The sequence below is a fragment of the Taudactylus pleione genome, unplaced genomic scaffold (genome assembly GCF_031769625.1).
Source record: "Taudactylus pleione unplaced genomic scaffold, aTauple2 ptg000080l, whole genome shotgun sequence".
Classification (NCBI taxonomy): domain Eukaryota; kingdom Metazoa; phylum Chordata; class Amphibia; order Anura; family Myobatrachidae; genus Taudactylus; species Taudactylus pleione.
In genome coordinates this window covers 8984522-9011120 of record NW_028284482.1, presented here as the reverse complement: position 1 = coordinate 9011120, position 26599 = coordinate 8984522, and the positions used below count along the sequence as shown (strand labels likewise).

The 26599-nt window shown below is 44.3% G+C and overlaps 1 protein-coding gene across 2 annotated transcripts in view; it reads left to right on the top strand.

Annotated features, from left to right (window-relative positions):
• Positions 1–26599, top strand: part of LOC148532284 (40-kDa huntingtin-associated protein-like) — a 50449-nt gene that overhangs the window by 7080 nt on the left and 16770 nt on the right. For both annotated transcript variants that reach the window (XM_088468125.1, XM_088468124.1), the window contains 7 exons: positions 2949–3021; positions 4905–5064; positions 11226–11294; positions 12022–12142; positions 13979–14071; positions 19304–19368; positions 26312–26393. In XM_088468125.1, the coding sequence (XP_088324251.1) occupies positions 2949–3021; positions 4905–5064; positions 11226–11294; positions 12022–12142; positions 13979–14071; positions 19304–19368; positions 26312–26393 (663 nt within the window). The remainder of the gene's footprint in view (positions 1–2948; positions 3022–4904; positions 5065–11225; positions 11295–12021; positions 12143–13978; positions 14072–19303; positions 19369–26311; positions 26394–26599) is intronic.

Sequence of the window (26599 nt, the reverse complement as noted above, 5' to 3'; positions counted from 1 at the left end):
CACATTCACATAACAGCCTGTTCCACACACATAATTTACCATCTACAGTGGCCTTTTTCAGTAACTGTGCCGTGGCACACTAGTGTGCCGCGAGGTCAGAGCTGACTTTACTTGTACTGCTGGCCCAGGCAGTGTTGGGCTCTTCAGGGAGGCTCAGGCGTGCCAGGACCGTGACCTATGGGGATGCTCAGCGCTACAAAGTCACACAGAGCTCCTGCGTTATGTGTGGCACGACTTGGAGCACATGGAGGATAGATGTATGTGGACACATCTGTACTAAAATGCGGATATTTACAAGTGGAGATGTTGCCCATAGCAACCAATCAGATTCTACTTAACATTTATTTAGCATCTTCATAATAGCTAGAATCTGATTGGTTGCTATGGGAGACATCTCCATTTCTAAAAATCCGCACTATAGTAAATATACACCATACTGTTTACAACACTGCTGACCTTTACACATTTTTATCTATCCTCCCCTGCTATCTAAAAATGAACCCTATATATCCCACTAAACCCTACATAATATATACAGTATAAGTCGCCCACTGTCTATACCTAAACACTCCTACACTTCCATTCTAGCGATACAGTTATGTCAGGCTGCGTTAAACTACATCTCTGAACTTTGCTTTTTATTCACACATCTACATATTAAACTTTTATCTGTACTTCCTCAAATACTGAACAGTACCCCTTCCATCAGCAGTTACACTTATTTAGCGGTCATGGTTTGTTGACCCTTACAAAGCATCTGCACCTGGGCCCGTAGATATGGGCTCGCTCATCACTTATCTTTGAAAATAAGAGTTGTACCGATGTGTCCAAAATTTTATACTGAGACTTCAGTCGGGCTAAATAGTGTCTCTCCGGTGCCCCGGGTCCCTGGCGACTCGGCCGTGCCTGGCATTTTTTGTCGCTCAAAATGTGCGTTTTATTCACATAAATAATGCAACTGGAAGCGACATAACTGCATTGCTAAATTACACAGACCACTGGGGCTTGTGACGTTTGTACATCTGTGTGCGACTGAGTCTGAATCTATGTAAGAAGGGCTCCGATGCGAGCAGCCGCTGCTTTTCCTCAGGCCAAGTTCCGTTTCATCAATTACTTTGTAGGTGTGTAAAGCCAATTCCTGTGCAGTTACAGTTGCAGCCTAGCATCTCTGTACACTGTGAGCGGCTTTTCCTTGCACCTGCGATGCGACTACGGCGCAAAACTTAAAGAAAAGCACAGTACGCTACTTGTCTCAGAGCCCGAATGTCTTGCAACATATGGCGTAAAACCGCACCGTGTATGAGGACACTTCTGTATGCTTTACTGGGTTTGTCCAAACTGTTTTATAGAAAACGTTTTCATTGCCATCATCATGCTCCATTAGAGACACACCTAACATAAATGTTGACTTGATGTTCGCAAATTTGTTGGATACATATACAGGGGCAGGGCCAGGGCTGTCAGAGAAGCTTGTTTTTAATCTCTATCCTACACTAGAGGAACTACAAAGCTTATATTAACCTATATAGTTACTGGTCTTCCTTTTAAGTACTTGTGTTTATAGTTTTATCCTTAACCTGTATGTAAATGTGATCAGGTACCCAGAGCTCAATAATAATAAATAAAGAATTATTAATAGGTCATAAGGTTCCATTATTAACATTACATTTAAGTACAAAATGTGCACCTGATCACAGCAAACAATAAGCAATTCGCTTTTATCTGTCTAGTGCTAGTTAGACAATGGAAGCAAGTCTATTAATGAAATCTTAATATTCCTTTCTTCCAATATCATAAAAAAACATTATTTGTATGGTTTGGGGAGACTGCCCTTTGCAATCCTGGCCAGCTGTTGGGCATCACATTGAATCTTAGTAGTAGACAACAGAAAATCTGAAACAGTCACCAAAACCTCAGTGCGTGCTTCTTCCATACTAATATTACGTCTGATGTCTCTGTATACAGTAAGGGGCTGATTCTGAGTCGGACGCTCGTCTGCGACTTTATGCAAAAGCCCTTCCCCGGTGAATACCTGTGCGTCTGAATGTGCATTGACTGAGATGCCCGCTGTCAGCATCCGATTGGTGTATTATACTTGCGCCGAGTTTGGCCGCCTATGTAAACGTTTGAGCATCTAAGAATGCAGCCACTTTCAGCGAACGCTACCGAAACCCCCATAACTCGCCCATAAGACGTAACATCTCTGTGCTTGCACTAAGTCACCACTCCCACTACATTTTCACCACATTTCTGAGTCTATTTGTCTGCCATGCGCCTCAATCACAACTCCGACTCTGCGCACACTATCTGGACACGTGTGGTACGACAGACGAATGTGCAGAATTAAAAACCGCTTTACTGTATCCGACATCAGCAGTGCGTGTGACACAGGATCAGGCCCTACGTTACTTAGAGATGTTCTGTTCCCCTTTTAATGACTACAGTAGTATCTTGTATAATGGATGGTGAAAACCAATGCACTTAATACAAAAGTCCTTTGACCAGCTATTAAATGAAATGACCAGTTGAATGATGCAATGGGCCAGTGGGAGGACAGTGGAAGATAGAGATAGAACACCATAGAGGTGTTACTCAATATGTAGGATCACATGTTTTTTTTTTTAGTAATCTTTACCTAAAATAACACCTTCAACTGCAATGGATGAAAATTTCCAGGCATGCTTATTTATGGTTACTGAAAAGAGTGACATATGGTTCTATCCCTAATATTTCTTAGTAATTATTTTCTTTTAGAGAATATAACAAACTATTTCCATCCATGTACTGTGTAACTGTGAGACCCTGGTGCCTGGAGCTATCCTTTCGTTTTTACATTTGTAATTTGCACTGGTCCCGGTTATGGTTACTATAGTGTGCACCAGTTCCCCCTTTTCTCCTTTGATTATGTAAAATTGTAATGTTGTAATGTATATTTCTCCATCTCTCAGGTCAGTTGGCAAAAGAGCTTAAGCAACAGGACTGCCTTCAGTATGCTGGCTTCTGTAACCTGGCCATGGCACGGTGAGTTTGTGTGTTTAGTTATCAGAAGGATGTTTATGAAGCACTGCTTCTCCATTCTGTTGGTAGCGCAGTGGTCTTAGCAAGAAGAATTCTCCTCGGCAAGTCTGTCTAACATTAAGGGCGGTATTCAATTAGAAGCGCAAAGTTGTTTTCGCATGGTTTTTAGCGATAATTTTTCCTTTTTTTTACTCCGTAATCAATCCATTTCCGTTTTCGCCTCTGCGGAAAGTCAATGCACTGTAATAGGCGATACTTTTTCTCCACAGAATAGCAGGAGAAAAAAAAAAGTGTAAAATCTGTATTCTGGGGTGCAGATGTTGGGAAACCACTCAGAACCTTGGTACTATCTCCTCCCCCCCAAAAAAAAAGACAAATCACCCCAAAAAAAGAATAAAAAAAAATTCCAGGATCCCCCCCCAAAAAAATGCCTTTGAAATTGGGGGCGAGAATGACAAAAGTGGGGAGACAACTTCAAAGACTAGCGAAACAAGCTTCTGGGGAGGCTCTAAGAAGGGGCCAAGTGTTTTTGGGATTGCAGGTGCTTGTATGCAGGAGGAATTTGACTTTTCTAAAACTTCACTTTAGAGACATTAAAATATGCTAGCCCCCATTTTCAAGTACCCCAAATTTGACTACTTATTTTCACCAAGAATACTGCTTAATGCCATTCTTCACCACTTTTGCAAGGACGCTAATAACAAGCATTTTAAACAACTTCAGTACTCCAAATAGTTTTATTAGGGCTATTGGGACACTTCTACATTGATCCCCAATGTTGGGTCATCTTTTTTTTTGGGGGGGGGGGTGTAAGGCTGATTTCCCCAAGTCTGACAGTACTTTCCGCCTGTTGTGCATTCGCCGCTTGCAGTTTTCGCCTGTTTTGGAATTGAATACGGCGGAAAGCAGGGACGCGCATGATAACTTTCCGTGTCCAAAACACCCGATGTCGCCGAAAAGTCGGGCAGGTGAAACTAAATTGGATACCGCCCTAAGTTACCAAATTTGTTTAAATGAATCTGGACCAAGTCATCCTGGATAGAAACGTGAGTGTTTTTGTTAAATTAAACATCACTGGGCCTGATTTAGAGTTTGGGACTGATTCATGATTTGCATACTAATCCGGTGGTGGCCGATCGGCACATGTGGCGATTATTGTCTGCGAGCTGGCTCACAGAGCCCAGATACTGTATCCTGATTTACAGGCTACAGCAGTGTGGAAGCAGCATCCCTGAAATTGGGGGTGTGTTGACCTCGTTTTCTGGGCATGCTGAAGCCAGTGGTTCCATCCTATCCTATCTATATATCTATCCATCTGTAGCCCAGAAACCCACAACCGCACATTTTTATCCATTTTGAAAACCATTTCTCAATACAATGTATGAAAATACAATTAAAAGCAAATAAACCTCTCGCTACAAGAACCAGCTAATTTGGTCTTAGGTTTTCTGAAATTTATGGGCCTGATTCTGAGTCGCATACAGGATCAGACCATTATGGGGAAGCATACGAAATGCAAACGGATTTCAAAAGGGAATGGTAAAGCGCCTATACATGCGTCCTAATGCATATGCATTGCCCCATCTCGCTGCACAAGTGTCATCATTAGTATCGACACAGCTGCACCAAGATCAGCCTGAAATACACACCACACAGTATAGGACATAACTCTGGCTGCGCGCCCATGACACTACCACGAGACCATTCTCTTCTACGCATATGCCTAGTTGACACCCAGAAATGCCCATTTTACTTACAGAGTGAAACGGACAAAATGTGTCTGACTCAATCACCCGGAGATACACAAAGATGCACATGTGCAGTAGCGGATGTACACAGGCCTGATGTTTGCTGAGGATTCTATGCTTTGGTGTATTTTGTTACAGGTGTGAACAGACATTGTTTAATGCACCTGGAGAAGCCATGGCTTTGACCGAAGCAGCTCGTCTCTTTCTGCAAGAGGAGAAGGAGAGGCAGCATTTGAGGTGTCCAGGATTTGAGGAGCATTTGCAGGCTGCTATCAACTGCTACAGTTTTGCTATCAAGGTTAGCTGTACAGTACTTTAGCATCCATTGTTCTAGAGTACTGTTTTAAAGGGATTCTAACTAAACAATTTTCTTTTTGTGATAATTAGGATAACTTATTTTCTTTGTGCAGGCAATTTAGTTATTCCAAAACCTTAGAGCTATATCACTCCCTTTTATTTACGTTTGTGCCCCTTTAAAAACATATATTTTTTTGTCATTATTAACTTGCACAATCAAAATGTGTCACAGGACATACAGTACTGTATGTCACCTTTAAATAAATTGAGATTAACTTTGTGTATCAGTTCCTTTACTAAACATTTGCTTAGATTATTAATACAATACTTTATTTATATTTGAAAGTATTTCTTGAACTTGGATTGACGTTCAAGATAATTGTACTTTAAAATATTTTCAAATGAATTCTTTGGTTGTCGCATGTTCTTTTAGGTACTTGACTCTAGAGTGACTTGAGTGTCTTTGATATACTTAAATTCACGATGCTCTTATGAAATTCTTTAGATTGCCAAATGAAAATCGCAATTGACCCTTTCACTCTGAAGCTTGTTTGGGCATTTATTGGTTGTAATAGTAGATTTTATATTATCTAATATTTATTTTACCTATTCTTGACAAAAACAAAGTATGACACCTGCGTGTTTGATTGTTGGTAAAAGCTATATACAAAAATTGATATAGATTTCATTGCACATACTGTGACTGGACATACGCTGTACTGCTTGGACCAAAACCTATTTTTAATTCAAATGTCAATGTATTTTTTCCATAATTATTATTAAAATAATTACAGATTTATTGATCCTTATATATCTTTGCTGCGGTCGCACTAAAAAGCCCTTTTCTGCATGCCAGGTCCGTGAGACTGTGCTTGTTAATCTGATATGCGACACTTGTATATCTGAGTGCGACTTAGACATATTATCGGCAAAAAAAGACGCCTGACGTTAGCAGAATAGCGCGACTTGCTCACTCACGGCAGGCAAGTCGCGCTGCATGGCGTATTGAGTCTAGATGTATGAGGACACATCTGTACAGTGGTTATGAGCAAGCAAATAAAATGATACAATGGTTACAATTTTGGAAACAAAACATATATAGAACATATAGTGTTCACTATAGCTCCGGCGGCAGGCAGGGCGCTGGAGCTAGAGAAGGCACCTTTGTGCACGCGCGCCCGAAAAAGGGGCGTGGTCATTGAAAAGGGGACGTGTCTATAAGACGCGTCCCCTTTTCGTCACTCTTGGGGGCGTGCCCGGCACTTAGACACGCCGGGCAGCCCCCAAGCGCTGCAGACAGGGAGAATAGATGCCGCACATTTCTCCACCCACGGGACACTGCGACCCGCGGGTGAAGACCGCACCCGCAGGCTGTGAGGGCAGGGCGCTTTTTGCCCTCTTTCTGCAGGGCAGGGTGCTTTTTGCCCTCCAGCCTAGCGGGAACGCTAAGCATAGTACATATCAATGATTCAGAACAACAAGTCAGTTGTATGAGGAAGGCATGTTTCTTAATCGCCCTGACATCTGGATAATCAGCCCCTTTATTGGTTGCCTGTATTTTACTGAATCCAAAATTAAATATACTATGTACATACATGATTATTAGCAAGACTACACTAATACACATCTCTTTATTTGCGCAAGATTTGTGTCTCTCATCCACACTTATTATCTGATCACTGTTTCCAAGACGGTTTTCTGTGGAACGTGCTCCCTTACACAACAACCTTAACCTTCAAGCTTTCCCTGAAAACTCTTCAGGCAAGTTTATAAAATTCCTGAACCACCCACATAACCTCTAGAAACTATATCACCTCGTTACACAATTCACACAAAACTTAATTCAGTTCTCTTTCTATACTCAAACTATCGCCTGATCACTTTTTACCCTTGAAATCTGGCTGGACAAATATGCCCTTAAACACGTGTCATACTTTATAGATCGGAAGCTTGTGAAGTAGGTCTCTCTTACCTCTCTGTCTGTTACAGATGTGTCCTCATACGTCTAGCCTTCCAGCAGATGGTAGACGGGGATAGTTCATCTAAGCGCAAGCCTTCTAGAAGGGGGCGTTCTCTGCCCTTATCTGAAGGCGATTCAGAATCTGAGTTGTCCTTAGAGCATGAGATTAGTATCTCAGTCGCCTCCAAAGTCGAAACTTCCTCAGTGCCTGAGGATTCTGGGCCTGATTCAGAGCCGGACGCTCTGACAGAGCGCTCGCTCTGAATCAGGACCGGCCTTCTGTTTTTCAGAGCGACCACCCACAGCTATAGCAAGCAGCCAGAAAGATGGTACCATCGCGACCATCGGGCTTGCGACGAGACCCTTGTGGTAGGGTCTCGTTACCGCAAGCCCCAGAGTAACAGAGCCGAAAGCACTCCCACTGACATCACTTGTGATGTCAGTGGGGCCGGCCCCAGAAGGTAGGCATTCCCATGGGAACGCCTCTGTCTGGGCAGCCACGCTCCCTGCCCGCCCACCAAAGGGGACGTGCTGTCACTCAACATCGACAGCACGCCCCCTTTGGTATGAGACCCGGAGCAACGGTTTGCCCGTCGCTATCCGGGTCTCGCGCATGCGCATGACAGAGCCGGCTCCATCGTGTGCCTGCGCACTGGGCCACCATCGACCCGCTTTCGAGCGCATAGCGCTCGCGAGCGGGTCTGAACCAGGCCCTCTGTGTCTAGAGTTGATGTTGAGACTTTGTTCAAGGCAGTTAGATTGGTACTCCAAGTGGAGGATTCTAAACAGATTCCTAGGTCCAAAGCCTGAGTTTTCAAATATCTGAAGAAGGCAACCACTGAGTTCTCTTCTTCGGGGCAGTTGTAGGACTTCCTTGCGGAAGCATGGTCTCATATTAATAGGCGCTTCCAGTTGTCAAAGAAAATTCCTTCTACCCACTACCAGTTGCAGAGCTGGCTAGGTGGGAGTCTCATCCTCCGGTTGATGCCCACATCGCTTGCCTTGTTAGATCTTTCATTCTTCCTATTTCTAATACGGCTTGCCTTAGGAAGCTGGATAATTTTCTTAAGACAGCCTATACCAATGCAGGGACTATTGCACGCCCTGCTTTGGCTTGGGTGGCAAAGGCCGTTGTCAGATGGGCAAAGGCATTGGAAGCCGGCCTCAGCTCTGGTACCAGCAAAAAGGATTTGTTGTCTCTTGTGGGGCACATTAAGGAGGCAGGTTCTTACCTGGGTGAGGTGGCCATTGGTACAGGGGTCTTGACCTCTAAGGTGTCGGCATCTACTTTTGAGGCCAGGAGAAACCTCTGGCTTTCTTCCTGATGAGCTAGTACTGATTCTAAGAAAGCATTAGAGATGCTCCCATATTCTGGCAACATCCTCTTTGGTGTGGAGTTGGACAGGATTGTTGCTACAGTGGCAGTGTCCAGGGTGGCCTTTCTGCCTTTGGCAGTACCTTCGAGTGCCATAACCCTTTTGTTCCGTTCGACCACAGGGAAAGGCCAGATGTCAAGCATCCTCTAGATTCCAAAGTCCCTGCTCCATGGGAACTAAGTGACGTGGTAAGCAGTCTTGGTCCACCAGGTGTCCAGCTGACAAGCCTGCCAGATGACTGGGCGGGGCTCCACCTGGGGGACCCCAGTGTGGGAGGCCGGCTTTTATTTTTCGCCAAAGTTTGAATGCAAACCTCGACAGACGCTTGGGTCAGGGGTGTAGAATGAAGATGAAGACGAATTAAAAGTGACCTTCCTTCATCCAGCTGAACCTTCACCATCATTCTTCTATCCAAGGAAGCAGGATGTACTATGGAGACTTTTAATAGGTGTATTATACAAAGTCGACCCTATAATTCTAACTGGAAGAATTTATGTCATGTCTCCTGATGACACTTTAAAAACCACTGAGGCATTGTCAAACTATCTTCAGCTAACATTGTTGACTGACTAATACAATGTCAAGTATTTCTATTCAACTTGATTTATATAATTAAATTAATGAAGCCATCAAATCTATTATTACCTATTGCTACTTGTAATACACCCGGCTTTTTTGAATAAACTACCTTTCTTTAAAATTATTTTTAACTATGAACTCATTATCCTCCCACTTTAAAATTTTTACAAACATTTAACATTAGTATAGACTATTTCCAGAATTTTTTTTTACTTTTTTGTCGACGTACTTTTTGAGATAATCATGATCAAAATTTCAGTTTGAATTTGGAAAAAGTTTTTCCTCACAAAGTCTATTGTGTTGTATATCATAGGGCATAAAAAACACAGTAAAATGACACCACTCCCACCTCTCTAGCTTAATTAGGAGAGCTGTTATGGCGATGCTGGTTGTGCGTTTTTGACAGATTTTTAAAAACTTTACATCGTATTATGGAAACGGCATGAGATATTTAAATAAAATTTTGTATTATTCTTAGACTAAATATATATTCTCCAGATACCATATTTGAACAAAATCTGAGCTGGTGAGGTAAATTTTTTTTAAAAAGTGTGTTGATTTGACACGGAATGGCTCTGAAGAATAAAAGAGGATTTATGGTCTTACCTTGTTTCTTCCTTTTCTTCAACTTCATAGGGGACACAGGGTGCCCACCTTGACACACCTGGCTTGCGGGGGTTAGTTTCTGTGATACCGGTTTTCTGCAACCTTACCTCTGTGTGTATGCCGGTCTTTCTTCTACCTCTCTTTTTCCTCGCTCCTTGCCGCGGGCTTGCTAACTGAACTGGCTGGTTGGGGGTAGGGTATAGGGGAGAGGAAGCTCTTGGCTGCTGGGTAATTAAATTAACTGGTGCCCACCAGACTTTTTTCTCCAGGCGATACCCATCGTCCTTTTTGTGTGTATGTGTGTGTATATACATATATATATATATATATATATATATATATATATATATATATATATATATACCACAGACGCAGAGCAGACTTCGACCAGCACACTTCCGGGTGCATTGCGTCACATGGTGACATCACTGCTATATATGTGGGAGAGTGGAGATATTATTGCCCACAAGCAGCCGCAATTAACAAGGATATAATAAAAAATCTGGGCAAATTGATTACTAATAGTCTAAGATTTTTAATTTCAAGTGCCGCTATTACTGAAATGATATTCGGAGCTGACTTATTGTGGGGCACTATAGACGACACCTCAAAAAAGTGCCTTTTCCATTTATAAGCCTGTGCAATACTGGTATATGAATGGAACTCAACAGATAATATTTTGAATTTGTTTTTTTATTAGGAATGTTAAATACATATTTATTCTTTATTTGGAATGTTAACTACATAGTTAATTATCCCATTTTGTTCTGTATTTATGATGCTGGATTCTAGTTAGATATTACTGCACTGAAATCGAACATAATTTGTAAGGTTGTTATTTAGTGTAGTGTACATAAAGACAATATTTGATCCTTATATCAAAATCCTGGCTGTATGAATATTATGCCATCTCACATCTTTATTTTTATTAGCGCGGCTCTTACAATTTTTCTCTGTATTGCAAATAGCAGGTCTGTAAAGCTTTTGCAAACCATTAATAATTTGCTAAACAGACACAAGAGGGCAGTAGCCCTGTGTTAATCTTGAAGCCTGATATTGTGTATTGTAGACTAACTGCCATGCCTTATCAGTACGGTAGATCCAGCAGAATTGAGAAGAGTCTAATGCTGGGTACACACAGAACGATCGTCAGCGATAATGATATTGCAGAATGATCTCCACTTAAAAATCCTGGTGTGCTGGATGAACGATATTGTTCATCCACACACCAAAAAACCACCAACGACCCACGATCAACGATCGCTGATCCCTATGAAGAGATAACGATATCATCCAGGTTGGCCTGCATGCATGAACGATGGTCGATATCGTTATCGTCCAGCGGGAGCGTGTATCGTTGGTCATCCATTGCATACACACAGAACAATACGAACGATATATCGTTGAACGATATCATTATCGTTCATATCGTTGAAATATATTCCGCGTGTACGCACCTTAAGGGGTCAATTCAATTAGACACAAGTTTGCAAAAGCAGACCCACAAAATGCAAGATTTATTTAGTAGTGGTGAAGTTGTGCGATAGTTTTCTTTAAGATAGCAGGACAGTATAGAAGGTTATTGGTTTCCATTTGGAAAGTAATGGAGGTTCTTAAAAATATGTGCTTATTGTGTCTTAGGTTTACATTGAACTCAATCAGCCTGTGATGGCAGCCAGTCTATGTTTGGAACTGGGAAACGCATTAAAGGTATTTTACAATTGTACATTAAGTTTAATTTTTTTTTCTTAATCAGTCAGTCATTGACCATTTCGGGTTTTGCATTTGTTTATTTTAAGAAATGTTTCCACAACCCAATTCGATACATAATTACCAGACGTTTTCCCACAAGACCACGTCTCTTATTCATAGACCATTCTCCTTATCCATAGATCTTATCCATAGACCATGTCTCTTATCCATAGACCACACCTTTAGGCATCCAACACATAGACTGACTTTGATACTGCATGAGTTGGCATTCCGTTGCTTTGTATGTGTTCTTTTGAGGAGAAATCACACTTCCCACCTCTGCAGATCAGGCAACCACTTAATTGGGGTATGGTATAAAAGATCGACAGTATAAAGGCCAACAATCAATATGTCGACACCAAATGGTTGACATGCAAAAGGTTGACAAGGTTAAAGGGTCTACAGGTTCAAATGGTCGACACAAAAATGGTTGACCTTTTTTTTTGTAATTTAACCATAATCCCTCCCCCTAACCTTAAAAATGTTGAAAAAAAACATGTCGACCATTTGAACCTGTGCTATTAACTGTCGGCCAATTCATTGTCGATCTTATATCTGTATACCCTTTATTGTAGAGATTTCTTAAACTTTATTTTCAATAAATAAATGTATTTTCTTTCACATAGAAACCCACAAAAATGTTCAGTCTGTTCAGATTGTAGTGATGTTTTTTCTTGCTGTCTAGGACATGAATAAGTTGGGTGAAGCTTTAATTTATTTCCAACGTGCAGCTGAGTTGCAAACACAGGTTCCCATTGAGTGCCTGCTGTCTCTGGGATATGTGGCAACTTGTAAGATCATGACACGTGAGTAGCTGCTACCTGTTTTGTATGCATGCAATTTGCGTAGTGCACATTTTGGCAAGAGATCTGGTCCATATGATAGTTCTATTTTATATACCGTATATACTCGAGTATAAGTCGACCCGAAAATAAGCCGAGGTACCTAATTTTACCGCAAAAAACTGGGAAAACTTGTTGACTCGAGTATAAGCCTAGGGTGGGAAATGCAGCAGCTACTGGTAGTAATCCCCCCCCCTGGTAGTGCCCCCAGTAGTAATCCCCCCTGGTAGTGCCCCCAGTAGTAATATCCCCCCCGGTAGTGTCCCCAGTAGTAATATCCCCCCCTGGTAGTGTCCCCAGTAGTAATATCCCCCCCTGGTAGTGCCCCCAGTAGTAATATCCTCCCCTGGTAGTGCCCCCAGTAGTAATATCCTCCCCTGGTAGTGCCCCCAGTAGTAATATCCTCCCCTGGTAGTGCCCCCAGTAGTAATATCCTCCCCTGGTAGTGCCCCCAGTAGTAATATCTCCCCCTGGTAGTGCCCCCAGTAGTAATCCCCCCCCCGGTACTGCCCCTAGTAGCCCCCGCCCAGTGGAGAGAGATGTAATAAAAAAAAAAAAAACACTTACCTGAAACCCTGCTCCTGGTCCCGACGCTGCTACCGGGTCCTCCGGCCGCTTTGCATTATGGGAGAGACATCATGACGTCTCTCCCATTACCCACTGCGGGAGCCGGAGATGGCTCCCGCAGTGGGAGCAGCAGCAGCCGATGGGAGTCTGACAGACTCTCATCGGCTGCTAATTACAACAAACACACAGCTGCCGTTGCCGGCGGCTGTGTGTTTGGCACTGTGTAGTGCTGACCGAACTCTGTCCGGTCAGCGCTACACATGCGGTGCAGCTGTGCCACAGAGACAGTTTGCACCGCGGCCTGCATGGTACGCAGCTGAGTGAGACGCCCTCCAATATGTGGCGCCCTACTCAGCTGCGTAACGGGAGATCCGGCCCTGGTCCTGGACCATCACTCGAGTATAAGCCGTGGGGGGGCTTTTTCAGCTCAAATAATGTGCTGAAAAACTCAGCTTATACTCGAGTATATACGGTAGTTATAATTGCTGGTATGATTCACATACACATGCACAGTATTTGTCATTTTTAAAGGGCAAAAGAGGCACAACACAAAATCTGCCAAATGCACCAAGATTGCTGCCATAGGGGTAAGAAACATGATGGTGGCATGTGCGAAGGAGTTGTGGTTTGCTCAGGCCGTGGGGACAAGTTGGGCGGAGCGAGGGCATACCTTGCTAAATACGGAGCAGTGCACTAATGAAATGTTGTGCTGCAGATTATAGTAATGGGGAAAAGGGGGTGCTCCTTGCAGTGCATGGAAGAGCTTGGCTATTTTCTCTAATACAGGACTTTCGGACTCAGAACTGGAGGTGTTTGCGTTATATCCTGTGCTTTTAATGGAATGCATTTTACGCCTTTCTCCTTGCACAAGGAGAGAAGCACTTTTTTATTTTTGTCCCCAGAACTAATTATTTTAACCTGACATAGCTATATTAAACAGTTATAACTTTAAAAAAGTAACATTGTTTAGCAGACATTTACTAATACAATACGCATTACTAACCACAACGACAAGCATGCCATGCTCTATGAGGCCAACCATTTACAGTCCAACTGTACATGTATCACTGATATGCATGCTGGATCTGTTACTCTGATTCTGTTGTAACTATAGATGTTCTGATTTATCTAGCTGCGACACTCTGTACCTGCAGCCATCTGATTACTCAGAAACGTATGTTTAGCTTTCTTTGCAAAATGAAACCAACTACAGTATTTCCAAATTCTCTGCAGGTGATTACGATGGAGCTTTAGCAGTGTTCACAGAAATGCAGCTTCTGGCTCAGGAGAAGGGTCTCCACACCCCAGGAAATAGTCTACCAGTAGGTAAGAAAGTCATATGAACCATAATGTATGTACAGATGTGTCCTCATACACTTAGCGTCTATACGCCATATGGCACGAGACACCCGATGTGACTGAGTCTCTCTGAGGGATGTGACGTACCGTCTTTCTCTCTAAATTTTGCTTCTTATTTGCGTTGCAAACTCAGCAATACAGTACTCAAAGTGTAATAGTGAAGCTGGGCTGTGATGCTAACGGCACAGAAATTAGTAAGCCGCAGATGAAGCACAACGTAACTTGGCGTAAGGAAGAGTAGTGGCCGCTGCGTAGCTTCGTATACAGATTCAGACTTGCATACAAATGTCGCACATCAAATTGATCAGTGCAATCTAGCAAAGTCGTTTTGTCACTTCCAGTTGTTTTATTTATGGGAATAAAACATATTTTTAGTGATATAGACATTCGGTGCAGGCGAGTCTCTTGGAACCTGACGCATCGCTGTTTAGCGCGACTGAAGCCACAGTGTATGAGTACACATCTGCACAAGGAAGAATGGATGAAATAATAGACGTCATTATTAAGGAGTGGGATTGTTGGTGGTTTTAAAATCACCGCACATCTCCAGCCAAGCTGCCAGATTTATGGTTTAACACAGAGTTTCCCAAACTCTGCCATTACAGTCCAGGTTTTAATGATATTCATGTTTGAGTTTGGTTAAATCAAATTGACTGAGGTACTAATTAAGTCACCTGTACTCAAGCATGGATATCCTTAAAACCTGGACTGTAATTGCAGAGTTTGGGATACTCTGGTTTAACAGATGGGAGGGTAAAAACTGAGGGACTGATTCAGTAAGGATCGCAATAGGGATTACGCATGCAGTCTCACTGCGAAGATATGCTAATGATTGCAATCTCAATGCCATACGTAGCCTAACATAAGGACGCCCACCTCAGCTTACACACATCCATAATACTTATCAAAACTGCAAAGCCATCGGTAACATAGAGTACCATCAGAGCCTCACGCACACATGCTCTGACCTTACTCAGAAATTGCTAACCTCATCGCACGCAGTGAAAACCCAAGCTGCGTAAGGCATCGCAATGGCTAATTGATGCGCACCCCTGCAATGGCTATTAATGCACTGGGCACGCCTGCGTTTTGCCAACCACCCCCCCGTCTCCTCCCCCAAACCTGTCAATCACTCTGCGATGGGTCTGCGTAGTTACTGCCATCGCAGTTCTGATCTCAGTGATCTCAGCGCACTGTGATGCATGCCAGGACGCAACAATCGGCCGATTGCGTGCATAATCGCAATAGCGATCCCTGCTGAATCATCAGCCCCTGAAATTGCAGTAAAATTTTGTAATGTCAAAAACCTGAAATCACCATTAGAAGTGCAAAAAAAACCAACAAACGTCTCCTTGTTTGCACATGCTGACCGAGAAGACTGCAAAAACCTTTCTGCAGTTTGAGCTAACTCCATTTTTCTGGGATTTATTATGTTGGATTGTGACACCTCAGCTTAATAAATGTCACAATCTGTACTCTTAACATGTTAAAATTTGAGATAGCAATTTCCATTGTTGTGGTTTTAACAGCAGTGCCTTTGCGGCTATTTTACTGCGGTTAGATATTTAATGAATCCAACAGTTTGATTACAGCCCAAAGAAATGCCAAAAGCGCAGTTTGATAAATCTCTGTTTTTTTTCTGTATTCATGGATGAACTGACTGCCCCAAAGCTAACGTCCTATTGAATTTAAAACCTAATTATCCCACTTTGTTTGGTTTGATATTTTTTTAAATTAAAATTGAATATTGTATCCCTGCATTTACACTTATTACACATATTGTACTTCATTACATTTGCAAGAGTTCACTGTTGTAAAACAGGTAATGAGTGAGAGATCCGCAAATTCTCAAAAGTGTAAGAACACAGGGCCTGATTCAGACCCGGTCGCAAGCGCTGAGCGCTCACAACCGAGTCGATGAGGGCGCATGCGCGTGACCCGGCTAGCAACGGGCAATCCGTCGCTCCGGGTCTCGCACCAAAGAGGGCGAGCTGTCGATGTTGAGTGACAGCTCGCCCCCTTTGGTTGGCGGGCCGGGGGGGGTGGCTGCCCAAACGGAGGCGTTCCCACGAGAACGCTTGCCATTTGGGGGCGGCCCCACTGACATCACGAGTTAGAGCCGAAATCTCTCTGGGGCTTGCGGCCACGAGACCCTACCACAAGGGTCTCGTCGCAAGCCCGATGGTCGCGATGGTCTTGACCATCGCGACCATCATCATGGTCGCTCGCAATAGCTGTGGGTGGTACCACTAGGTGCTAACACCAGGTATTACCATGATACATTCATAGCCCCCAGCAATTGGTCAAACAAGGGCAACCATAGACAACCTACCAGAGAGGTAAAGAGTTTAAATCAGGCTTCACCAGCTTATTATTATCCACTAATGGGACGTTTTGCGGCTGCACATATGCCATACCTACAATGCTGAATGGAATCCATGGCGCCAGCCCGACCATTACACACAGTACGCTGGCGTGTAGGGTGCCATGCTTCATTCAGGGAGCAGCACATAAATCTCCACCCTGCCTCCTGATCGCTGTGGAGTGAGGGGAGAGGGTGGAAAAAGGGAGGGTAAAGGGTGGGGAGAGGAAGGGGAAGCTTACCTGATGTAATCAGGTCTGTCCTCCCCTGTTTGCAGCCCTGCAGCTGTTAATGTGCTGCATTTTCTAAGCTCCTTGTAAAATATGATTAAGGAAAATTCTCAGAAAGTTTGGGTTAAATTTACTAAGTGAGAGTGTTTAGAAGTGGAGATGTTGCCCATAGCAAACAACCAGATTCTAGCTATTCTCTTCTATAAAGTGCTAGTTAAATGTTAAGTAAAATCTGATTGGTTGCTATGGGCAACATCTCCACTTCCAAAATCTCGCTTTAGTAAATAAACCCCTTTGTGTTCAACTAAATCTTAAAGACACTGAAATCTCAAGTTTATTTTTAAATCTTTCCATATGGTTTTACCAATAGTATTAATGTGAAATATATAAATATCCTGAATATTGATGCGCTAATAATGTAACTCTAGGATTTTTGCATTGAAAATAGTTTTTAATCTTTTATCATCCCTACTAGTGAATATATTATGTAGCTTTCACCATTTTTTCTGTGAACCTTGGTTGTGGGAATGTTGAGCGCACTTTGGCCCTGATTCAGACCCACTCGCGAGCGGCTGTCCGCTCGCAAGTGGGTCGATGTTCTGCACTGAGCATGCGCACGACGGAGGGAGCTCCGTCGTGCGCATGCGCCAGACGCGACGAGCGAAGGACTTTCCTTCGCTCGTTGTGTCTGATCAAAGGGGGCGTGCTGTCGATGTTGATTGACAGCACGCCCCCTTTGGTGGGCGTGCCTCCCTGACGGGGGCGTTCCTAAGGGAACGCCTCCCGTCAGAAGCCGGCCCACTGATCACTAGTGATGTCAGTGGGAGTGATTTTGGCTCTGATAGGGCCAAAATCACTCCGGGCCTTGCGGTTGAAAACCTCAACCGCAGGCTCCAGCTCGCAGTTTCGATGGTCAAGACCATCGCGGCCATCAAACTGCACGCTCGTATAGGCTGTGGGTGGTGACCCACAGCTATACGAGCGTCCAGGAGGACGCTCCATAGTTATGGAGGCCAGCCCTCATTCAGAGCGTGCGCTCTGCTCAGAGCGTACGGCTCTGAATGAGGGCCTTTGTCTCTCCAAATCTCTGTTGCTGATGTGGGGTCTGCTGTGTCCAACATTATCTGTGCATGCAGGTAATGGTTGTGAAGTCCTCCCTGTCTCAGATGACCCCTACATACAGATAGCTGCTATGAAGTCTACTGTGTCTCAGATGACCCCTACCTACAGATAGCTGATATGAAGTCGTCTTTGTCTCAGATGACCCCTACATACAGATAGCTGATATGAAGTCTACTGTGTCTCCGATTATCCCTACATACAGATAGCTGATATGAAGTCTTCTTTGTCTCAGATGACCCCTACATACAGATAGCTGATATGAAGTCTTCTTTGTCTCAGATGACCCCTACATACAGATATCTTATATGAAGTCTTTGTCTCAGATGACCCCTACATACAGATAACTGATATGAAGTCTTTTGTCTCAGATGACCCCTACATACAGATAGCTGATGTGGAGTTCTTTATGTCTCACATCATCCCTACCTACAGTTAGATGACATGGAGTTTATGGTGTCTCCTAGAATTCCTACATCCATGCATAGGGGTATATGTGCATACTCTGACTCATATAAATACTACTTCAGTGTACTCCCCCCAGAAATTTTTTACAGCTGGGCGGCATTATGAGGGGAGTGATTGAGGACTCAGCGCCTCCCCTCCCACCTGGCATCTCTCCTACTCTTTGGTGTACTCCAGGCAGGAGAGATGGAGGCTGTGTGTCTGCATTGCTTGCCTCCATTGCGAAATGGGCCGGGCCCGAGACAGAGTTAACTTGAGGAGGGGAGCCCAGGCCGGGATCCTTTTTCTGGCAGGGGAAGCTCCGTACAGTGGGCATTTCTGTTGCTTATCACGGAGCTTTCTGCTGACTGGCGCCAGCGTACACTTGTATAAGTCTGGCCGGCCCTGGGTGCCTGATGTCAGCTGCATATTGTGGGGTAAATGCTTGATGCAGCACCCTTGAAAAAGTCCTTGGGGAGAACACTGTACTTGCTGATAGATGGTTTTGGTGTACACAGTGTCTATCTCACCTGTTATGCGTTGGTATTCTGGTATTGCTATCTGACAAGGAGTATAGCGAGTCTTTAATTCTAGGGTTATTATACCTTTCCGCTCTCTGCATGGCGAGTGTTGGTGCATGTTTATTTGAGATGTGTTTCCTCCTCTACATCACTAGTATGTTATTTTAGCCAAATGGCTCCTAGTAAAGATACATAAAGTACGATGACTGGCACCTTGTACTTTGTTCATTTTTTGAGTGAATTTATATATTTTTTTGTGGGGTACTGCAAGGTTTCTAGCAGCATGAAAATCCCATAAAGCACTGTAATAGAGTAGTCACTTTGTCACAAAAAAATGTAAAGTGTGGTCAGCATTCAAGACAAATGTTCAGCCTTATATGTGAGATTGTAATGATGCATACCAAAAACATTATTGGCTGTAGAGACTGACATTATTCAGTATCTGGTTACAGTGACTTATTTTGTCTGCCTAGTTGTCCAGTTTCTCCAGTGTTATGATACAGTAATGCTGATGTTGTTGCAGGAGCCTTCTTGGACATCATAGTAAAGTGTGAAGTCTCGCGGGTCCTTCTCCTCATGTTGCTGCAGGTAAGCGAAGGCTACATCACATCTGTTACTGTCAGTGTTTTTAGCTGAAATTAATATGAAAATGTGGGGCTTTTATGTTATTTGCACAGTACATAGAAGTGTGTTTTTCCACCATGCTGCTGCAGTGCATCTCATGTGATGACATCTCAGGGATTCCCATAAATCAGGTGTTGGTACAACATTACCAAGTTAAACTTGTGTTGTTTGTAGCTGTGAAATGCTTCTACGTTTGTGACTAAAACACATTTTTGGGTGAAAAAGACGCAACTACTGTGATAATATATGGTATTGCAGCAGGAGGCATCTTGTGTAAATAGACGCTTCCTGCCGGCTTCGGTGATGCGGTGCTGTGTCCGAAGACACAGCATCGGATCATTTGCGTACTTGCATGAAGATCAGCCATCTGAGTGACCCTTCGGTTACTCAGAATGGCTGTTTGTTCACGCTTCTGGAGCCATTCAATCTGTGTCGGAAGACACGGACACTGGCCCCGTCACTTCCAGAGAATGAGGCCGACGCATCCCAATTTTTTGGAAAGCAGCCCAGTGCCACCCCGTCCCTGCCCCCAAATGGTCACAGCATGTCAATCATGCTGCAGCTTAGGGGCACTGCAACCACAAGAGACCTACACATGCACAGTGCAGCACCTTGCAGATCTCTAATCACCTGAGATGTACGTAAACCATCGGGTCTACGTACATCTCTGAATTAGGCTCTATGTGCGGATCCCCTGCTTTATTGTAATATGCTGTCTTACATATTACACACTATGAGGTCCTTCTATGTCACGTGTGGGATGTTACTGTCTCTGATGTGCGATTCCTTATACCATTAATCTATAACAAAGCTTGTGTGTCATTGACCTAAAATATATACCTGAAATAAAAGAATATGTACAGCACACAAGTGATGCTAATATATGTTTATGTTCCTGTGAATTATATCATCACATTTAATAAAACATATTCATAGTACTTTATTATTGTTATTATTATCCTTTATTTATTTGGCGCCACAAGTGTTCCGCAGCGCCTAACATAGTACATAGAACTAATAGGTGAACAAGAAACAAGTAACTTACAGTACATTACAGTGCAGGACAAAGACACGATTTATACACATTGCTGCAATAGCGATTAAAGCACTCACAATAAGCTGCCGGGAGTTGGCAGTCCTGTGTTAGGTGCCCTAATGGGGAGTAGAGAGTAGAAGAAAATGTAAAGAGAAGCACATGAGGGAAGAGGTCCCTGCTCATGAGAGCTTACATTCTAAGGGGAGGGACAGACAGACAGGCGTGACACAGAAGGGGAAGATAGGAAGGAAAGAGCATGAGGTGAGTTAGGATGAGTGCTGAAAGGCCTTGATGAAGTAGTGGGTCTTGAGAGCCCGTTTGAAGATTTGTAGAGAGGTGGAAAGTCTGATAGGGAGAGGGAGAGCGTTCCAAAGGTAGGGAACAGCACAGGTAAAATCTCGGTAGTGGGAGGAAGTAATCAGTTGGCAAGAGAGGCGGCATGCATTAGTTGAGCGAAGTGGACGAGCGGGAGTGTGAAGGGAGAGAAGGTCAGAAATGTATGCGGGAGAGGATTTGGTGAGGGCTTTGTAGGCGAATGTAAGAACCTTGAATTGGCATCTGAAGGGGAAGGGGAGCCAGTGTAGGGCTTGAAGGAGAGGGGAAGCAGATGTAGAACGTCTGGAGAGGAAGATGAGCCGAGCAGCAGCATTGAGAACCGATTGTAGTGGAGAGAGGTGAGAGACTGGGAGGCCAGCTAGGAGAAGGTTACAGTAGTCCAATCTGGATATGACCAGTGAGTGGATGAGGGTTTTAGTGGCATCCTGGGTGAGGAAGGGTCTAATCCTGGAGATGTTTTTTAGGTGAAAACGGAAGGACTGTGAGAGGTGCTGAATGTGCGGTTTAAAGGAGAGGGAGGAGTCTAGGATAACTCCAAGACAGCGCACTTTGGGGCTAGAGGAGATAGTTGTGCCATCAATAGATAATGAAATTGTGGGAAGTGATGTAGTGGAAGAGGGTGGGAAGATGATCAGCTCGGTCTTAGACATGTTAAGTTTAAGAAAGCGCTGGGACATCCACGAAGAGACAGCAGAGAGACAGTTGGAGATACGGGTAAGGAGCGAGGGGGAGAGCTCAGGGGTTGAAAAGTAAATTTGAGTATCATCTGCATAGAGACGATATTGGAGGTCAAAGGAGTTGAGTTCACCTAAAGAGGATGTATATAGGGAGAAAAGGAGAGGTCCAAGAACAGAAACTTGGGGAACTCCTACTGTTAGTGGAAGTGGAGGGGAAGAGGAGTCATGAGAGGACACAGCGAAGGAACGATCAGAGAGGTAGGAGGAAAGCCAGGAGAGGGCAGTGCCACGTAAACCGAGAGAGTAAAGGATTTGCAGGAGGAGACGGTGGTCTACAGTGTCAAATGCAGCAGAGAGGTCAAGGAGAATGAGCAGATTTGGCTTGGATTTGGCAGCAAGGAGGTCGTTGCTGACTTTCGTGAGGGCAGTTTCAGTGGAGTGGAGAGATCGGAAGCCAGATTGAAATGAGTCAAGGAGGGAGTGGGAGGAAAGAAAGGTGGTAAGGCGGTTGTAGACAATACGCTCAAGGGAGAAGAGAGATGGGTCGATAGTTGGAAAGTATGTTAGGATCAAGGGTAGGTTTTTTTAAGAATGGGGAGACAAGAGCATGTTTGAATGCAGAAGGGACAGTGCCAGATGATAGGGAGAGATTAAGGAGGTGAGTCAGATGGGAACAGGCAGAAGGAGACAGGTGGGAGAGGAGACGGGAAGGGATAGGGTCAAGAGGGGAGGTGGAAGGAGGGGAGGACCGGATGAGGGCCATGACTTCCTCTCCAGAAGCAGGGGAGAAGGATGTCAGAGTTGGTGAGACAGAAGGGGAGGGGTGGTAAGGGCTAGGAGGGGAAGGAGTGCTGAGGGTCTGATGGGATATGATGTCCTCACGTATGGAGTCAATTTTAAATGTAAAGTAGGTGGCAAAGTCGAGGACAGAGAGCGAGGAGGGAAGGCGAGGAGGGGAAGGGCAGAGTAGGGAGTTGAAAGTGGCAAAGAGACGCCGGGGTTTTGAGGACTGGGAGGAGATGAGGTTCTTGAAATATGTTTGTTTGGAGAGAGACAGGGCAGCACTGTAGGAAGAGAGAATAAATTTGAAATGGAAGAAGTCGGCCTTGGAGCGTCACTTTCTCCACTGACGCTCTGCAATTCTTGAACACTTTTGTAGGTATCTGGTGCATTTGGAATGCCAGGGTTGTGGTGTGGATCTGCGAGGGTGAGTAGTTATTGCTAGAGCAACAGAATCAAGAGCAGAAGTAAGGGAGGAATTGTACAGGGAAGTAGCTTGTTCAGGACAGGAGAGAGAAATGATAGGGGAGAGAAGAGAGTCCAGCAGGGAGCAAAAAGCAACAGTGTCAATAGCCTCAATATTACGCTGAGTAATGGTAGCCTTAGGAGTTAGAGGAGGGGAAGGAGAGAGGGATAGGTTAAAAGAGAGAAGGTGATGGTCAGAGAGGGGGAATGGGCAATTGGAGTAATCAGAAATATCACAACGGTGAGTGAAGACCAGGTCAAGTGAGTGCCTACTCACATGGGAGGGTGATGAGGTCCATTGGGCGAGACCAAATGAAGAGGAGTTTAGCTGCAGAGGATTCTGTGGGAATGTCAATAGGAATATTAAAATCACCTAGGATAATGGAGGGAAGATCTGAGGAGAGAAAGTGAGGGAGCCAGGAAGCGAAGTTGTCAAGGAATTTGGAGGGAGAGCCAGGGGGACGGTAAATGACAGCTACTCTGAGGTTTACTGGTTGGAAGAGGCGTATAGCATGAACCTCAAATGTGGGGAATGTAAGGGATGGTTCAGAGGGTATTAGCTGGTAGGAATAACTGGTGGATAGAAGGACCCCAACACCACCACCATGGTGACCCCCAGGCCAGGGGGTGTGGGAGAAGGCAAGGTCCCCAGAGGATAGAGCAGCAGGAGAAGTGGTGTCAGAGGGTGAGATCCAAGTTTCAGTGATGGCTAGGAGATTAAGAGAGTTGGAGACAAAAAGGTCATGGGTGGGGGCCAGTTTATTACAGACTGACCTGGCATTCCAGAGGGCACAGGATAGAGAGATAGCATTTGTGGGGGAGATGTGAATAAGATTATCCGGGTTGCTGTAATGTTGAGGTAAGATTAATTTGGGGGACCGATATGAATAGAGTTTAGTGATGATGCGGGCACCTGAGCTAGAAAGGGAACCTATAGGAGGTGGGCAGGGAGGGAGATGTGGATGGCAGTGGGGTGAAGTGACAGGGAGAGGAGTGTAGGAGGAGGGTTTGGTGGTGGGGTAGTAGGACAGAGGGCGGGTAGAACAGGAAGAAAGTGGAGTAATGGGTGAGGAGTGAAGAGTAGGCAGACAGAGGAGCGGGGAGAAGGGGAGGAGGAGGTGGAAGAGATAAGGGGGAAAGGATAAAGGTGGAAGCAGGGGGCAGAACAGAGGATAAGGTAGAGACTGAGGGCCTAAGGTAGAGACTGAGGGCCTAGAGACTGAGGGAGCTCCGTCGTGCGCATGCGCGAGACCCAGCGAGCGACGAGGAATCCGTCACTTGGGGTCTTGCACCAAAGGGGGCGTGCTGTCGTTGGTGAGTGACAGCACGCCCCCTTTGGTGGGCGTGCCGGGGGCGTGGCTGCCAGACGGAGGCGTTCCCATGGGAACGCCTACCGTCTGGGTCCGGCCCCACTGACATCAGTAGTGATGTCAGTGGGAGTGATTTTGGCTCTGATAGAGCCATAATCACTCCAGGGCTTGCGGCCACGAGACCCTACCGCAAGGGTCTCGTCGCAAGCCCGGTGGTCGCGATGGTCTTGACCATCATGACAATCATCATGGACGCTCGCTATAGCTGTGGGTGGTAGGAGGGCACTGATTCAGAGCGAGCGCTCTGGTCAGAGCGTCCGGCTTTGAATCAGGCCCTGAGTGAAGGAGGGAGTTGACGAAAACCTTGTCATGGTGTTTATAAGTAAACAAGAAGAATGAAATTTGGAAATGTAAATGAGATATGAGTGCAAGAGATTTGTAGGAATGCAAGTGAAAAAATAGTGATGTATCAATATGTATGCAGATTAACAAGATTGTTGTAGGGAGGATTAAAAGTGGGGTTCTAATGTGTTAAGAATTTGAAAAATAATGCAGATTGTAAGCAGATAGAGGATGTGAGGCTAGGCAAGAGAGCTGAGATAAAGGACAGTGGGCCTGATTCAGAGCCGCTCATAAGCGGCCGCTCGCTCCGAGCGATGTTCGCACATCTGCGCATGCGTATGGGTCGTAATGCGCATGCGCCAACCAGTCATTGCGGTTCGGAAATCATGCGCTCGCAAAACAGCGAGGGCCTGCTAATTTGAGTGACAGAATGAGGCGTTTGTGGGTGGTAACAGGGGAAGGTGCTTGAAAACGGCGAGTGGAGATCCGAACGCAGGCGTGCCAAACGGTCAAAACGGGCGTTTAATGGGTGTGCATAATTAGCAAAGCAGCGTCATCGACCACGTCACTTGGTTGTCTTTTAGCCTGAACTGCTCGCAGTGATTGCGGGAAGTAAAACCTACCACAAGTACTGCGAGCAGTTCAGACGCCTTTCGATGTACTCGATTAATCTAATAAATAGCGGACATGACGTATGATGCGAACGGCCAGGGGGCGTCTTTACAAAATAGCGAGCGCATGTTTCATTCGCTCGCTCAGACATAGAGGCGTCAACAGACCGCAAAGAGCGAGCGCTCAATTTAAATAGCCGGCCCCTTTTTCTGAACGACCGTTGGCAAATAGCGTCCGGCTCTGAATCAGGCCCAGTGTTTCAAAGTTGATAGATGTAAACTGACATGGGAAAAAGTACGATAAGCATTGAATTGTATGCGAGAATCAGAAGACCAGCATTATTAATAGCAATAGAACTATTCTTGCTGTGATTGTACAGGGAGTCCAGTTGTAGTCTGAGTCTATAGATTGTTGAGGTTTGTTGCTTGATGGACCTTTTCTCCTTCTGTTTCTCCTCTGTTTAACGCTAGTTTTGCACTTAAAAACACTGCACTTTGAAAAAAGCTGCACCCAGTGAAGGCTTTCCCAGCCAAACTGCTGACACTTATACAGGGATGCAAGCAAGTGTGGACACTAATTAATGAAAACCCCCAAATGGCCAGCCAGAGAAAGCTAGCAATAAAAATGGCTTAAGTCAACAATGAACACATACCATACATCTAAGGCTACAAATAAGTCAAGCATTCACTTCAGTCAATAGACTGAGAGTCCTTAAAACAATTTAACTATTACAAATCATAAGGCATTAGAAACAATAGCATAAGGATTCAGTAAAGAATAAGCTAGTTACCTATGATTATAATTAATAAAGGAGGCACAGGAGGTGAAATACTTTGCAGTCAGTCAACTTCAGTTACCTATGATTATAATTAGTACATATTTTCCTGTACTTAAGGAGTACATTTTGGTACATTTACAATTAAACATGGAATCATCTCTAATGATATTATTGTGTTAATTTGCAGATGCAGTAAGTTTAACTCATACTCAATAAATATTCCTTAATTTACACCTTACAGTATGAATTGGTAGATCTAGCCAATAACTGCACACTCTGTTTGGAAACATAATGTCCTGCTATTAAAGTGTCTGTGGGCAGTTGTGCCAGCCATGTTGGCATGTACATGTGGAGATGTCATATGAGGAAGATCTAACTGGTTGCTCTTGGTTTGGTTGAACCAATGTTTTACTAGTTAAGTAAGCTCTTACCTTTAAATTATAAAATGTATAATTCTTTTGGATTAATAGTTATTTTAGTGTTGCCTAATTATCTAGTAAGATTATTAATGATGATGGTCTATACTGTATTGCTGACATCTTGTTCTGAGTAATATTACATCTTGTTTTAGCCTCCCCCTCAAAAACTGCTGCCCGAACATGCACAGACTCTAGAAAAATATGACTGGGAAGCTTTCGACAGTCACAGCCATGGTGAGTATCTGGTTATATCTGATTTGACACATACAGTACAAGCATAAACTTTACGATTCTGATGAATTTTTGGTGCAGTTAAGTGGTTCCAGCAATAGGACTGTCAGAAAAAAAATAGGCATGAAGAAGCAGGCATCAGTACCATGAAACGTGTAACTAAGTTTATGCAGTTTATCACATGCTGTACCAGATGATCAAGAAACATT